The sequence below is a fragment of the Nicotiana sylvestris genome, chromosome 2, assembly GCF_000393655.2.
Source record: "Nicotiana sylvestris chromosome 2, ASM39365v2, whole genome shotgun sequence".
In the NCBI taxonomy this organism is placed as follows: Eukaryota; Viridiplantae; Streptophyta; class Magnoliopsida; order Solanales; family Solanaceae; genus Nicotiana; species Nicotiana sylvestris.
In genome coordinates, this window is record NC_091058.1 from 113,117,286 (window position 1) to 113,130,827 (window position 13,542).

At 35.3% G+C, this 13,542-nt stretch overlaps 1 protein-coding gene across 2 annotated transcripts; it reads right to left on the reverse strand.

The window, feature by feature from the left end:
- Positions 1-1,598: 1,598 nt before the first annotated feature.
- LOC104248515 (cyclin-dependent kinase inhibitor 7-like) lies at positions 1,599-3,418 on the reverse strand. Of its 2 annotated transcripts, none has more exons than XM_009804781.2 (4): positions 2,712-3,418; positions 2,443-2,483; positions 2,133-2,291; positions 1,599-2,007 (listed from the first exon to the last, which is right to left on the reverse strand). In XM_009804781.2, the coding sequence occupies exons 1-4, from the start codon at positions 3,060-3,062 to the stop codon at positions 1,932-1,934; spliced, it is 627 nt and encodes a 208-aa protein (XP_009803083.1). In that variant the 5' UTR covers positions 3,063-3,418; the 3' UTR covers positions 1,599-1,931. The 2 variants fall into 2 exon arrangements, with proteins under 2 accessions (XP_009803083.1, XP_009803084.1); XM_009804782.2 differs by having other exon boundaries at positions 2,133-2,288; positions 2,712-3,411.
- Between the last annotated feature and the right edge of the window lie 10,124 nt (positions 3,419-13,542).

The window sequence follows — 13,542 nt, forward strand, 5'->3', positions numbered from 1 at the left end:
TTGTAGAAAATTTAGTTGTTTTTGATTTGTGAAGTCAGAAAAAAGATTGAAACAGAGTGTTTCACATAAATAGAGTAGCTAAATTTGAAACGAAACTGACGATAATTATTAATGTATGTGATTTGCGTTGTAGAAGATCTGGAAGAATATTTAATTCCTCAATTTTAACGCGCCTAAATAAGAAAGCCTACAGCTACAATGATTCCTTATTTAATGAATTGTCTATATTTTGTAGAAATACTATTAGCATGACGGGTAATATGCAAACTATGAACATATTTGGTAATATAGTTTCCTATATGGTATAGGAACGAAAATTTTCCTAAATTGTATTAGTGGAAAAAACTACTCGGGCCTTTAACAATTTTCCCATCTCAAAGATGTGTTTGTATTTCCACAGGGGCGGGGCGGGTAGGATATGGATGGGTCAAAACGAATAATGCAAAAAATGGATAAATTGTCTGACCCGACCCATAGTTAATACAGTTAAATAACGGGCTAACGGACGAATAATATGGATATTCATATTATACATGACTTCTTGAATATGATCACTTTTGGAAAATCTCTAATCTCCCAATTTGAGAAACCCCCAAATTGAGGGTTTACAAATGTAAAAGTTAAACCCATTAGTTATCCATGGATAATATGGTTTTTATTCATATTTGGTCCGTTTTTTTAAAAAAGTTCATTATCCAGCTCATCGTTTAATGAATAATATAGGAGGATAATTATTTTCTTTTAACCATTTTGCCATCACTATTTACACCTAAGATCCTAATAGGAGGCGCAAATCACCGTGTATAACCTGTGGGCCTCAACTTTTCGCCTCTCTAGGGCTTGGTACTATGAGAAATGGGCATTCATGAAATGCAAGTATTTTACTAGTTTGCTAATTCAGAATTCTAACTTGTGCAATTAAAATCAATGGATCAGTTAACTCAATTTTTTAACCCGACGAATTACTGTATAACCAGTCTACTATTCCTCAATCACCAGGCCAAAGAGTGTAGAATACTGGACCTCCTCTTCAACAACTTTTACTCCATGCTCATTTTAAAATTTCCTGTACTATACTTCATGTGTCTTTTTCCTGGGGCTAGAAAGAGCACATGCGGGTTAGCTTTCGTGCATAATGCCTTTTACCAATGAAATGAAACCCAAATTACCAAAAGAAAAAACAGAGATGGAAGCAGTAATAATTTGGCCAAGTGCGTAGTGTACTTTGTTCTGCATGGAGAGTGTCCAGAATACTCAAAGCCCACATGGGATAGGATAACCTTTCCATTAAACACGTGCCCGTAACTTACACGGCAAGGCCTACTGCTGCGTTTTCTGTACTGTAAGCTACTATCACTGCCTTCAGCGAATATTCTAGTGCTCCCTCTTTGACGTCAGTGGTTTAGTTCCATTCTCACTATCAGAGAATGTACATTTTGCGATACATTCGAACAGAATCACCAAAAATCAAAGACGAAACATTTCAGTGTAGCAATGTCTACAACGGTCTACTTACTGAAGAGCACAATTGCATTGCTCAAATACAAAATTCACCCAATTGTATTGTGAGAGTGAATACATTAGGTATTTTGAGAGGATTTAATAAAAAAGAGGTTTCTTCTCATTTCTCAGTTGTAAATTTGGAGTTCAGCTTCGGCGTGCACAAACTACTTTTAATTATCACAAAGGGAGACCGTTTTGCTCCCATATGTGGAAAGAAAGAAGAGAACTAACTGTACATATCCAAACTTAAATTAAACCATAAATAAAAAGAAAAAAGGAGAAAAAGAGAGAACTATTTTAGAAGGGCGAATACTTAAATATACTAGGAAATACTAGAATCAGTGCGCTACCAGGAAATTAGATTGAGAAGCTCGTGGTCTTAGCTTGTAAAATCGTGTTGTTAATCTTGCTAAAATCTCCATTCATCGTCATGGTTTTACAGTCGAACGGACCCACTCGTAGTGACCTTCCAATGGCTCCTCCTTCACAAAGTCAAAGTTGTACCTGAAGCACGCAAATTTTATAAGAATGTGTTAAAAATTTGAAGAAAATAGGAGAAAAAAACAAACTTCATAATTAGAATGTGTTAACGCGAATGTCAGAAAAAAAAGAAAGAGAGAGAAATGTACTTTTTGGTAAATCGTTTAAGGATATCTTTCTCGGCTGCAGCAAAGAATTCTTCAAGGTCAGTCTCCGAGGGCATTTTTTCCTCCGTTAATCGGCGGCGAGATTTGGGATGGTGTGCTCTCGTCGTTGGCTCCATTTGGCGTAGTTCAGCTTTAATACTACTACAGAGAGACGCTTTGTAAACGACGGGTGGAATTGAAGGCTTCATAGAGAGATATTTGAAACGGCAGAAAGGAACTAAGCGGCTGGTGAAGTGAAGAGACGGGGAGAGGAAACATATATAAGCGTGAAAATGAAATGACGCATATTTACCTCTCTTTACTCTTTGACGTTGCAATCTCCACTGTCTCCTCCTGAAAATTCAAATATTCAGACCGTCGGCAATTTCAACCAAAAAAAACAAGAAAAATAAAAGCTATGAACATCACTAATTCAACAGAATTTATAGTGCGACAAGACAATTAACAATACTTTAAATGCAGCAAGTTGATACGATTAAAATTGAATGAATCATATACTATATACGAGTGAATCAATAGAATAAAAACCGGAAAGCAAAATTCGAAGACTTTTGCACATACTTCCAGATCTAGGGATTTCGAGCTTCCATTACTTGCACAGCAAGATGCTAAAGCGTCATCAAAGTCAGAGCTCAGAGCAGCGTTCTCCTTTGGGGAACTGAGCTCGCTCGTCGGAGTAACTAAACTCTCTTGTGCAACTAAAATATCTTCAGAGTGACTTCTAACACAAGCTACAGTCGGTAACATCTCTAAATCACCATCACACATCTTCCTCTTCTTTGCGTGGTCGGCAACCTCTAAAACCTCCCGTTCAGCTGATGCTGTCATCTTCACTGCTACCTCTTCCACCTTGCCAACCTCCATAACCGTCATTTCTCCAATTCCCTTCGACTTGCTCTTATATCTTCTCATCGATGTTTCAATATCTCTCCAATTACGATCCTTCTTTAATTTCCCGCTATTACTTTCGCAATAATTTTGATAGTAGTATTTTTCTCTTCATTGGAGTACTCAAATTTTATGCAATCTAGAATTTTTTCTCTCCCAATTAACGCTTACGTCTTATTTAAATTCTCTCTTCGTCGGACACGGATTCTTCTTTGCTATAAACTACTGGAATTACAGCATTTTTGGACACCAGAATCGTACGATCTGAATGAGGATATCTTTCTTTTGCAGCAGCAGCAGCACTTTGTTTCAGTGTGGGGGAGAGAAGAAGTGTTGAGAGACGGTGATGGTGATAATGATGATGATGATAGGCCAATTCTATTGAATGATTCGATTGGGTTCGTGTATTATTGGTCGCTTAGTCATGTGGTCCATACCTCTAATGTGACGGGGGATCTTTTCCTTACCGTAACGGGAATTTGACGTCCGTTAGTCATAATAATACTTCGAGAAGAATAAACAGGACTAAAGTCATAACGTTCCTTTTCTCAAAACTGTTAGACAAATTTGCTGGAACATGTTGAATGGATTTACTTTCAAAGGCATTTAATTGGATTAACAGATAATTTTAAATGCTTTTAAGTAGATAAAGTAAAAAAGTATTTTTTAAGAAATTGTTTTTAAGCTAAAATGATAAAAATAAGCCAAAAACTAGAATTCCTAACTTACGACTTTTGGCTTAAAAGTCATTTACAACAAGCCCATCCAAACGGGCTCTAAGATTCCAATCTCCACTTGTTTTAATTTTAGACTTTTAACGAAAAAAATTTATTTAAATAATTTTAAGTTGAAAGACATTCCTTCGCCAATCTTAATATTTATGTTAAAACTATATATAGAGTCTTAATAAATATATAATTAAAACTATATATAGTTGGGTATCAGTGTTTTAATATTGTCATTATTTTGTAAGCAAGACCAACAAGTTAAATGAAGATGACCCATGCCATATATACCACTTTTTTTTTAACCACCCATGTATACCACTTGACCATGTGGAGTTTAATAGTTTTCCTTCATGTGAGGGCCTGAAACAAGACTATTTTACCGTTAAATTTAGTACTTGTTAGCCAAATAAAATTAAAAGAAATTGTGATTAACTCTCTTAACGTTTTGGGTTGATAGCTAGAGTGGAGACCCCCCCCCCCCCCCTTTAATTTTTTTTGGATTAATGGTTGCAGTAGTAGTAGGGAATACTGTTGAGTATAGTGAGACCACTTATTTAATAGTTAAATGTAATTAGTTGTAACTATACTTAGCTGTTAGTTAGTGATAGTATAATAGAGTAGTCGGTTAGTTACACTATACACAATTATCATTTTCTTTCTTCTGAGTTGTGTAATAACAGAGCTTTCTTCTTCATCTCTTTTCCTTCTTCTAGAATCTTTATATGCCATGGCTGTAGCTCCTTAACATGGTATCAGAGCTTGGTGCTCGATTTCCTTAAGCTCAGCCGTGAGAAAACTTAGATTCTTCAGCTATATCAAATCATCTGCTCATCAATTTGATCGAGCCATTTTCAATACAAAACTCTCTCTGCACAATCTAGGGTTGGGGAATTTTTGATTTTCTGGTTGAATCAAGGTCAAATTGCGTCTAAGAGTAAGTAATTTCTTATTTTCTAGTGAAGATCTCGCTGCTGTGTCAATGTCGATCAATGAAAATATAGATGGCTCTCCTATTACTGCGTCAACTTCTACAGAACTTGTAGATCACAACCATCCTCTCTACATTCATCCATCGGATACTCAAGGTTATGTTCTAATTTCTATTTAGCTTCAAGGTTCAGAAAACTATTCTATTTGTAGTATATCTATAAAAATTGTATTGCATGGTAAAAATAAGCTAGGATTTGTTCTAGGTATATGTAGAGAAAACAGATATGATACTAGTTTACATGAATTGTGGGATAGGTGCAATGCTATTGTACTTGCTTGGATAATGAACACAATTTCACCAAGCTTAATTAGTTCAGTGATCTATGCTTCGGATGCCTACACAGTGTGGGAAGACCTTAAGAAAAGATTTGATAGAGATAATGCATCTAGGGCTTGCTATTTGCACAAGGAAATTGCCATATTAACTCAAGGCATATCCTATGTGTCTGTACACTACACTAAACTGAGAGAATTATGGGATGAGTATGAGACTTTGACTCCTCCACCTACTTGTGGTTGTGCTGAATCGAGGAAATATGTAGAGCACTATCAGATACAGAAGTTATATCAATTTCTCACAGGGTTAAATGAGTCCTATGAGAATGCAAAGAATCATGTTCTCATGACTCGCCCCTTACCTAATCTGAACCAAGCTTATGCTATGATAGTCAATGTGAAAAGCCAGAGAATTGATGAAAAATGTGTATTTGATGAAGGTAATGAAGCTGCTATGATGAGTAATAAGGGATATTCTGGAGGACAGACTAACAATAATCCTAATGGATGGTTTATAGGTGGATATAATAGTGAAGGACAGGTTAACACCAATTTCAGTGGAGGCTATAGACCTAGAAATTCATTTGGTAAAGGTGTTGTTTGGTGTGACTACTGCAAATAAAAAGGTCACACTAGAGAGAATTGTTTTAAGCTTCATGGCTATCCTTCTGACTTCAAGAACAAGTGGAAAGGAGGGACACCAAATGCTCAAGCTAACAGTGTGACTAGTTATGGTGTTTCAACCTCAGATATCCAAGGTCAAGGACATCAGACACCAGTAACCTCTCCAGCTCACTTCTTTACTCAGGAACAGTACCAGCAAATTCAGCATTTGTTGAACAAGGATAAGGAAGCTGAACCTGTTGCGAGTGCTGTCACTGCAGGAACAACAGGTAGTATACATGCATGTATGACAAGCCTAATACATAGTAACTGGATTATAAACACATGAGCAACAAATCATATGGTTCATAGCCTGCACTTACTAGAGAAGTATGATGAAATACCAGAAAATGCTAGGAATAAAGTTCATTTATCAGCAGGAGAACAAGTGTCTATTACTCATACTTATATTTGTTCATTCTTCAAAAATAAGAAGGTTCAGAATATCCTTCACATTCCAGAATTCAAATATAATCTCCTCTCAGTGTCCAAACTCACAAAGGAGTTGCAGTGTCTAGCAACATTTTACCTTGATTTCTGTATCTTTCAGGAACTCTCAAGTGGGAAGGTGTTAGGGATTGGTAAAGAAGAGTTGGGACTATACATTCTCAAGGTAGAAGACAGATCAATATTCCATCATCAATGCACTCATTCAAATTCAATTGTATATACCATTCCAGGTGACATCAATAAATGCATTAATCTAGAAAGTAATAAGACTTGAGATGTATCCTCTTTGTGGCATCAAAGATTAGGACACGCTCCTTTAAAGGTTTTGAGATCTGTAGGTGCTTTGCATAATATGCAGCTGAAGGAACATCATTGTACTGTGTGTCCCGTAGCTAAGCAATCAAGATTACCTTTCCCTACTAGCTCTTCTTGTTCCAAGTATATTTTTGATATTGTGCATGGTGATGTCTGGAGGCCATATAAGGTGGCTACACATGATGAAAAGAGATACTTTCTGACCTTAGTCAATGAATACTCCAGGTTTTCCTGGTTATTTTTACTGCATTCTAAATCAGATACAGTTGAAGTAATCAAAAGCTTTATAGCAATGGTCTCAACACAGTTTGATCACAAACTCAAGTGTCTAAGAACAGATAATGACACATAATTTTTTAATGATCAAATGTAGTTATTGTTGAAGACTCAAGGTATAGTACATCAAAGCTCTTGCACATATATCCCTAAACAAAATGGAGTTGTTGAGAGAAAACACAGGTCTATTCTAGACATGGCTAGAGCACTCAGGTTCCAAGCCTTCCTACCTCTCAAGTTTTGGGGAGAATGTGTATCTACAACAACTTATCTTCTCAATCGTTTGCCTACTGTACTGTTACTAGTCAAATCTCCCTTTGAAAAGCTATTTCAAAAAGCTCCTTCATTGCAACATCTGAAAGTATTTGGCAGTCTGTGTTATGCAACTACCATGAAGAAAGGAGATAAATTCTATCCAAAGCAATTCTAGCTGTACACATGGGGTATTACTCAACTCATAAGGGATATATTCTCTAGGATTTGTGTTCAAAAAGGTTCTTTATTAGTAGGGACACGGTGTTCAAAGAAGAAGTGTTTCCTTTTAAGCATATAGCTTCTAATGCTTCTTCCTTATTCCCTGTCTTAGAGCTAGTAGAACAATCTACTCAGCCAGCTGTTGATCTTAATGATGTTGAGTATCCTGCAGCTTCTCCTAGTCAATTTCCTACAACCACACCTGGCCAACACTCTATAGATGCAGTTGAATCTCCTTCCTCTTCTCTTTCTTCCATCTCAATTCCTTCAAACCTTGGCCAGCCTATTCTGTCTTCACCAAGCTCTCTACCTCTTTCTGCTGGTGCACCTTCTTCTCCTTCCTTAGCACTCAGAAAATAATCAAGGATCACCAAACCACATGTGTGGCTAGCTGATTATGTGGTTCTATCAACTAAGTCAACATATCCTATTTCAAATTATGTAGCCTATCCTCTGCCTATAAGTTTTCTCTTGTTGCATTTTTAGCTATTGTATAACCTAAATCCTTCTTAGAAATCAGTAGGGATCCCAAGTGGGTTGAAGCTATGAAAGCAGAAATCTCAACTCTTGAAGAAAACAACACTTGGTCTATTGTTCCTCTTCCTCCTGGCAAAGTTCATATAGGGTGTAAGTGGGTGTTTAAAGTCAAATACAAATATTATGGTTAAGTGGAGAGGTATAAGGCCAGGTTGGTGGTCAAAGGTTACAGTTAGCAAGAAGGTTTGGACTACACAGAAACTTTCTCTCATGTGGCAAAAATGGTTACTGTGAGAGCTGTGGTTGCATTAGCTGCTGCTTTAGGATGGTATGTGTTTCAAATGGATGTTCACAATGCCTTTCTTCAAGGAGATCTTCTTGAAGAGGTATATATGCATGTTCCTGATGGCTTTTCAAGTTAGGGGGAGTGTCAGCATGTGTGCAGATTGCATAAGTCACTCTATGGATTAAAACATGCTCCTAGACAGTGGAACCTAAAAATGACTGAAGCTCTTATAGATATAGGATTTGCACAAAGTCACTATGACTACTCCTTATTTGCTCAGAAGATAGATTCTGAATTGGTAGTTATCCTTGTCTATGTGGATGACCTTCTAGTGACTGGGAGGAGTCTAAGTCTAATCCAACAAGTCAGGAAGGATTTGCAAGATAGGTTCAAAATGAAAGATCTTGGTAAACAAAAATATTTTCTAGGAATTGAGTTCTCTAGATACCAGGAAGGAATTGTTATGTGCCAAAGGAAGTATGCTCTGGAACTAGTCTCTAAACTTGGGCTAGCAGGTGCAAAGCCAGCAGCAACACCTCTGGAGTTCAATCACAAGCTCACATCCATTGAGTATGACAAGCAAATAACAGAAGCTGGATCTACAGATGATAGAGAACTTGAAGACAAGGGAAGCTATCAGATACTAGTTGGAAGGTTGTTGTACATAACCATGACAAAGCCAGATATTGCCTTTGTGGTTCATTAATAAAAAAACAGGGAACTGTATCCAGGAGCTGCTAAAGCTGAATTTAGAAGTATGATATCTACTGTAGTAGAGGTGGTGTGGATAACAAGACTTTTTAGGGAGCTGAGAGTTGAAATAGTTCAGCCTATACAATTGCATTATAACAGTAAGGCTGCAATACAAATTGCAGCTCACCCTGTCTTTCATGAATGAACCAAACATATTGACATTGATTATCATTTTGTGAGGGAGAAACTGGTTCAAGGCCTGATTAAAACTCAATATGTCATAACAACTGAGCAGTTGGAAGATCTGTTAACTAAGAGTCTATGCAAGCCATAACACGAATATCTACTAGACAAGCTGGGAATGAAAGATCTATTTCATCCTTCAGCTTGAGGGGGAGTGTTGAGTATAGTGGGTCCCACTTATTTAATAGTTAAATGTTATTAGTTATAACTACACTTAGCTGTTAATTAGTGATAGTATAAATAGATAGTCGCTTAGTTACACTACACACAATTATCATTTTCTTTTTCTTAGTTGTGTAATTACAGAGCTTTCTTCTTCATCTCTTTTCCTTCTTCTAGAATCTTCATCTGCCATGGCTGTAGCTCCTTAATAAATACCATTGAAATTAACAGAAGAATAATAATTGTCACAGAATATTGGAATATCAAAAATACTCACTAATTATTATATGACGCCAAACTTGTTTGTGCATTGACAATATTTTTAGGTGTCAAAATTAAAGCGAGGTATAAGACAAAGAGAAAAACATGAAAACTTTCCTTTCAATTTTTTTTTGAAAAAATCTTAATATAGTTCGAGCAGAAGTGCATATATTGAAACTTATATCTTATTCTGTCTTTTCACTTCCCTTAAACTTCATGTTGGTGAAAATACAATTACAGTTGAAAAATAAAATGAAGAAAATAAAATATCTTAAGGCTGAGGTGCGGATATCTCGCTCTCTTTAAGGAGATTCTAGCTCACTACAGCAAAGTCTTTACTAGTCCAGCAGTAATCTTCTTGACTTGTCTCCCCTAAGATACAACAGCCCGATCACGTCGTATGACTCGAACAAACTATGGACAAGTTGTTGAGTCCAAAGCTCCACCAAGATGAACACCTTCCTTCAACAAAAGTAAAAACTCTCTTTTTTTTTCCACAATTTAACCATACTTTATTGAAACATTCTCAATTATTTTTCACATACCACATTATGGAAGAAAGACTCCTATTTATAGGTGTAGAAATTCTTGCTTGAATTAAATTGGAAGAAAGTGGGGTAGTAAGTTATGAAATCATGGAGAACATGAGAGAAGAGTTACAAAAGAGTTATGGATATTTTCTACATCATGGAGTAGTGGGAGTTATGACCATTTTCTATATTATGGAGTAGTGAGAGTTATGACATATTTTATTTTAATATTAAAATACTAAAATACTAACATTTTCCCACTCACTTTAATATTAAAATATATAAGAGAGTTTACCAGTTGAAGGGAGACTATTATGCATAATGAAGGTGTGCTCTGCATTGAACCTTCACTTAGCAAAACAACAATCTTTACTCCAGAGTCAGTAGTGGTCTCAGACATGAACTATGACTGCTTTAGGAAAATAAATTATCACTACTTACACATAATAATCAAGGTGTTGACCTGAGTTTTATTAGCTAGCACATTACGGCCTTGTGCTATCCCGGTTTTCATGAGTGGTTTTGAGAACAAGCCCAATTCTCATAGAAAGTGGCCTACTTCCACACTCACATAGGTGAAATCTGTCAAGGGTGCTCCTGTAACACTAACACTCCACTCTTACGAGCTACAGATTTTCATTAAAAGTTAATAAAACTCAACCTCACAAATCATTACAGGATAAATGCACTCACATCATAAGGATAGAACAATAAAAAATAGTGCATTTCAAACCAAGCCATCATATGATTCGTTCTTCCCATTGAACCTGGTTATAAGATCTCTAATCCTCATGTTGGGTTTCCTCATATATGACTTATGAGCTTGTGGTCTTCAATCCTATCTCCCTCGATGTGCTCCAAACCTTTTCTTTTGCTAAGGCCTTAGTCAGTGGATCTGCAAGATTATCACAAGATTTTAACATAATCAACATTAATAGCACCACTTGTCAAATATGATATCATAGTACTATATTTCTCCTTATATGTCTGGATTTACAGTTGTAATAACGGTTTTGTACTCTACCAATTGCAACAGTGCTATCACAATGAATCAAAATAGGAGGAATTGGTTTATCAAAATAAGGAATTTGAAATAATAAATCTCTCAACCAATTCGCTTCCTCACTGGCTGAAGCTAAAGCAATTAGCTCAGCCTCCATGGTAGAGTTAACAATTATTATTTGCCTTTTCGATTTCCAACAAATAACACCACCTTCCAAAGTAAAAATATAACCTGTAGTAGAACAGGAATCACCAGATAAAGTATTCCAATCTGCATCAGAAAAGCCTTCGAGTAGAGCAGGATATTTTTTATAAAATAAGCCATAGGTTTTTATACCAAGTAAATACCTCATAACTCTTATTATGGCATGCCAATATTCACTACCTGACTTACTTGTAAACCTGCTAAGTACTCCTACTGCGTATGCAATATTAGGCCGAGTACAATCAGTCACATATCTCAAGCTTCCGATTAAGCTAGCATATTCCTTTTGATTTATCACATCATTATCACTTTGTACAAGAAATAAGTGAACACTTGAATCAAAAGGATTTACAACATGCTTGCAATCAATAAAATTATATTTTTTCAAAATTTTCTCAATATAATGTGACTGGTCAAGGAAAATTCCATCACATATTCTAGTAATTTTCATTCCAAGAATGAAATTTGCCTCACCCAAATCTTTCATGTCAAAATGGCTACTAAGTATGCTTTTAGTTTATCCAATAACATTCATGTTAGAGCCAAATATTAACAAATCATCAACATAGAGGCAAACAATTACATGTGAATTTATTCCAAGACTTATGATAGATGCACTTATCACCCTTATTTGATTTAAAACCATTTTCAATCATGCAGGAATCAAACTTTTCATGCCATTGCTTAGGTGCCTGCTTCTATAAAACCCCCAGGTTGATCCATATAAATTTCTTCATTTAGGTCCCCATTTAAAAAAATAGTTTTTACATCCATTTGATGAATATGCAAATCAAAAATTGCAGTAACAACAATTAAATGTCTTATGGATGTAATTCTAGTTACCGAAGAAAAAGTATCAAAATTCTAGGCCTTCTAATTGCTTAAAACCTTTAGCAATTAACCTAGCTTTATACTTATCCACATATCCATCCGATTTTAATTGTTTTCTTAGGACCCATTTGCACTCAATTGTTTTACAACCTGGTGGTAAATCAACCAACTTCCAAGTTTTATTAGAAATTAGTGACTCAATTTCATAATTTACAGCCTCTTTCCAAAAAATAGCATCAGGTGATAATAAAGCTTCTTGTAAAGTAAGAGGGTCATTTTCAATATTAAAAACATAAAAATCAGGATCAAAATCTTTTTCTATTCTAGCTCTTTTACTCCTTCTTAACTCAAAAGCATCATTTTCTTTATTTTTTAAAATAGAATTAGAAGAACTAGACATAAACAAAAAATTATCTTTATCTCTTTGACCCCCATTATTTTTAGACTCAAATAGAAATTTATTTTCAAGAAAACTAGCATCACCTGGTTCTATAATTATATTCTCTTCAAGATTTAAAAATCTATAGGCTGTACTATTAGAAGCATAACCAAGAAAAGTACAAGTGATAACGTTTTTACCCAATTTCATAATTTTAGGATCCGTTAGCCTAACATAGGGTAAACAATCCCAAACTCTCAAATAACCCAAATTTGACTTGTGATTTTTCTACAGCTCAAATGGTGTCAATTTTATTTCCTTATGAGGTACCGTATTCAACACATAACATGTAGTCAAAATAGCTTCACCCACAAATTTAAAGGTGCATTTGACTCAATAAGCATGACATTAGTTAACTCTACCAAGGTTTTATTTTTTCTTTCAACCACACCATTTGATGCCGGAGAATAAGGTAGAGTAATTTCATGAATTATTCCCAATGATCTAACAAAAGAATTAAATTTATTAAACTCATATTCACGGCCTCTATCACTTCTAATTCTTTTTATTTTTCTACCGAATTGATTTTCAACCTCATGGAGATAATTTTTAAAATTTTCAAACGCATCACTTTTATTTTTCATCAAGTAAACATAGGTTTACTTAGAGAAATCATCAATAAAAGTGATAAAATATCTATTTCCTCCACGAGTTAAAATTCCTCCAAGTTCACAAATATCAGTGTGAACTAATTCCAACAATCAGTTTTTCTTTCAACTTGGAAATGAGACCTTCTAGTTATTTTAGCTTTACTACAAGCCTCATTTTTTTCAAAATTCTTTTTAATCATTGGGATTAATCCTAAACTACTCATGATTCCCACATAGCGATTATGAATATGACACAAACGAGCATGCCAAAAATTAGTAGAAGAAAGCATATAAACAGAACTAGAAGAGGTTTTATTAATATCAACATTCAACTGAACATCCCATCGCATGCATACCCCTTACCCACAAAAATATCCTTTTTAACTATTACATATTGATCACTCTCAATAATTTGTTTGAAGCCTGCCTTGTTAAGAAGAAAACTAGACATCAAATTTTTTCTCATTGAAGGAGTATAAAGTGCGTCTTTCAACGTTAATACTCTTCCTGAAGTGAACTTCAACTCGACCTCTCCCTTTCCAAGCAACTGGGTTGTGTGAGAATCACCAAGCCTGATGGTTTTGGGCTCCTCAAATGGATTATACACTTTAAA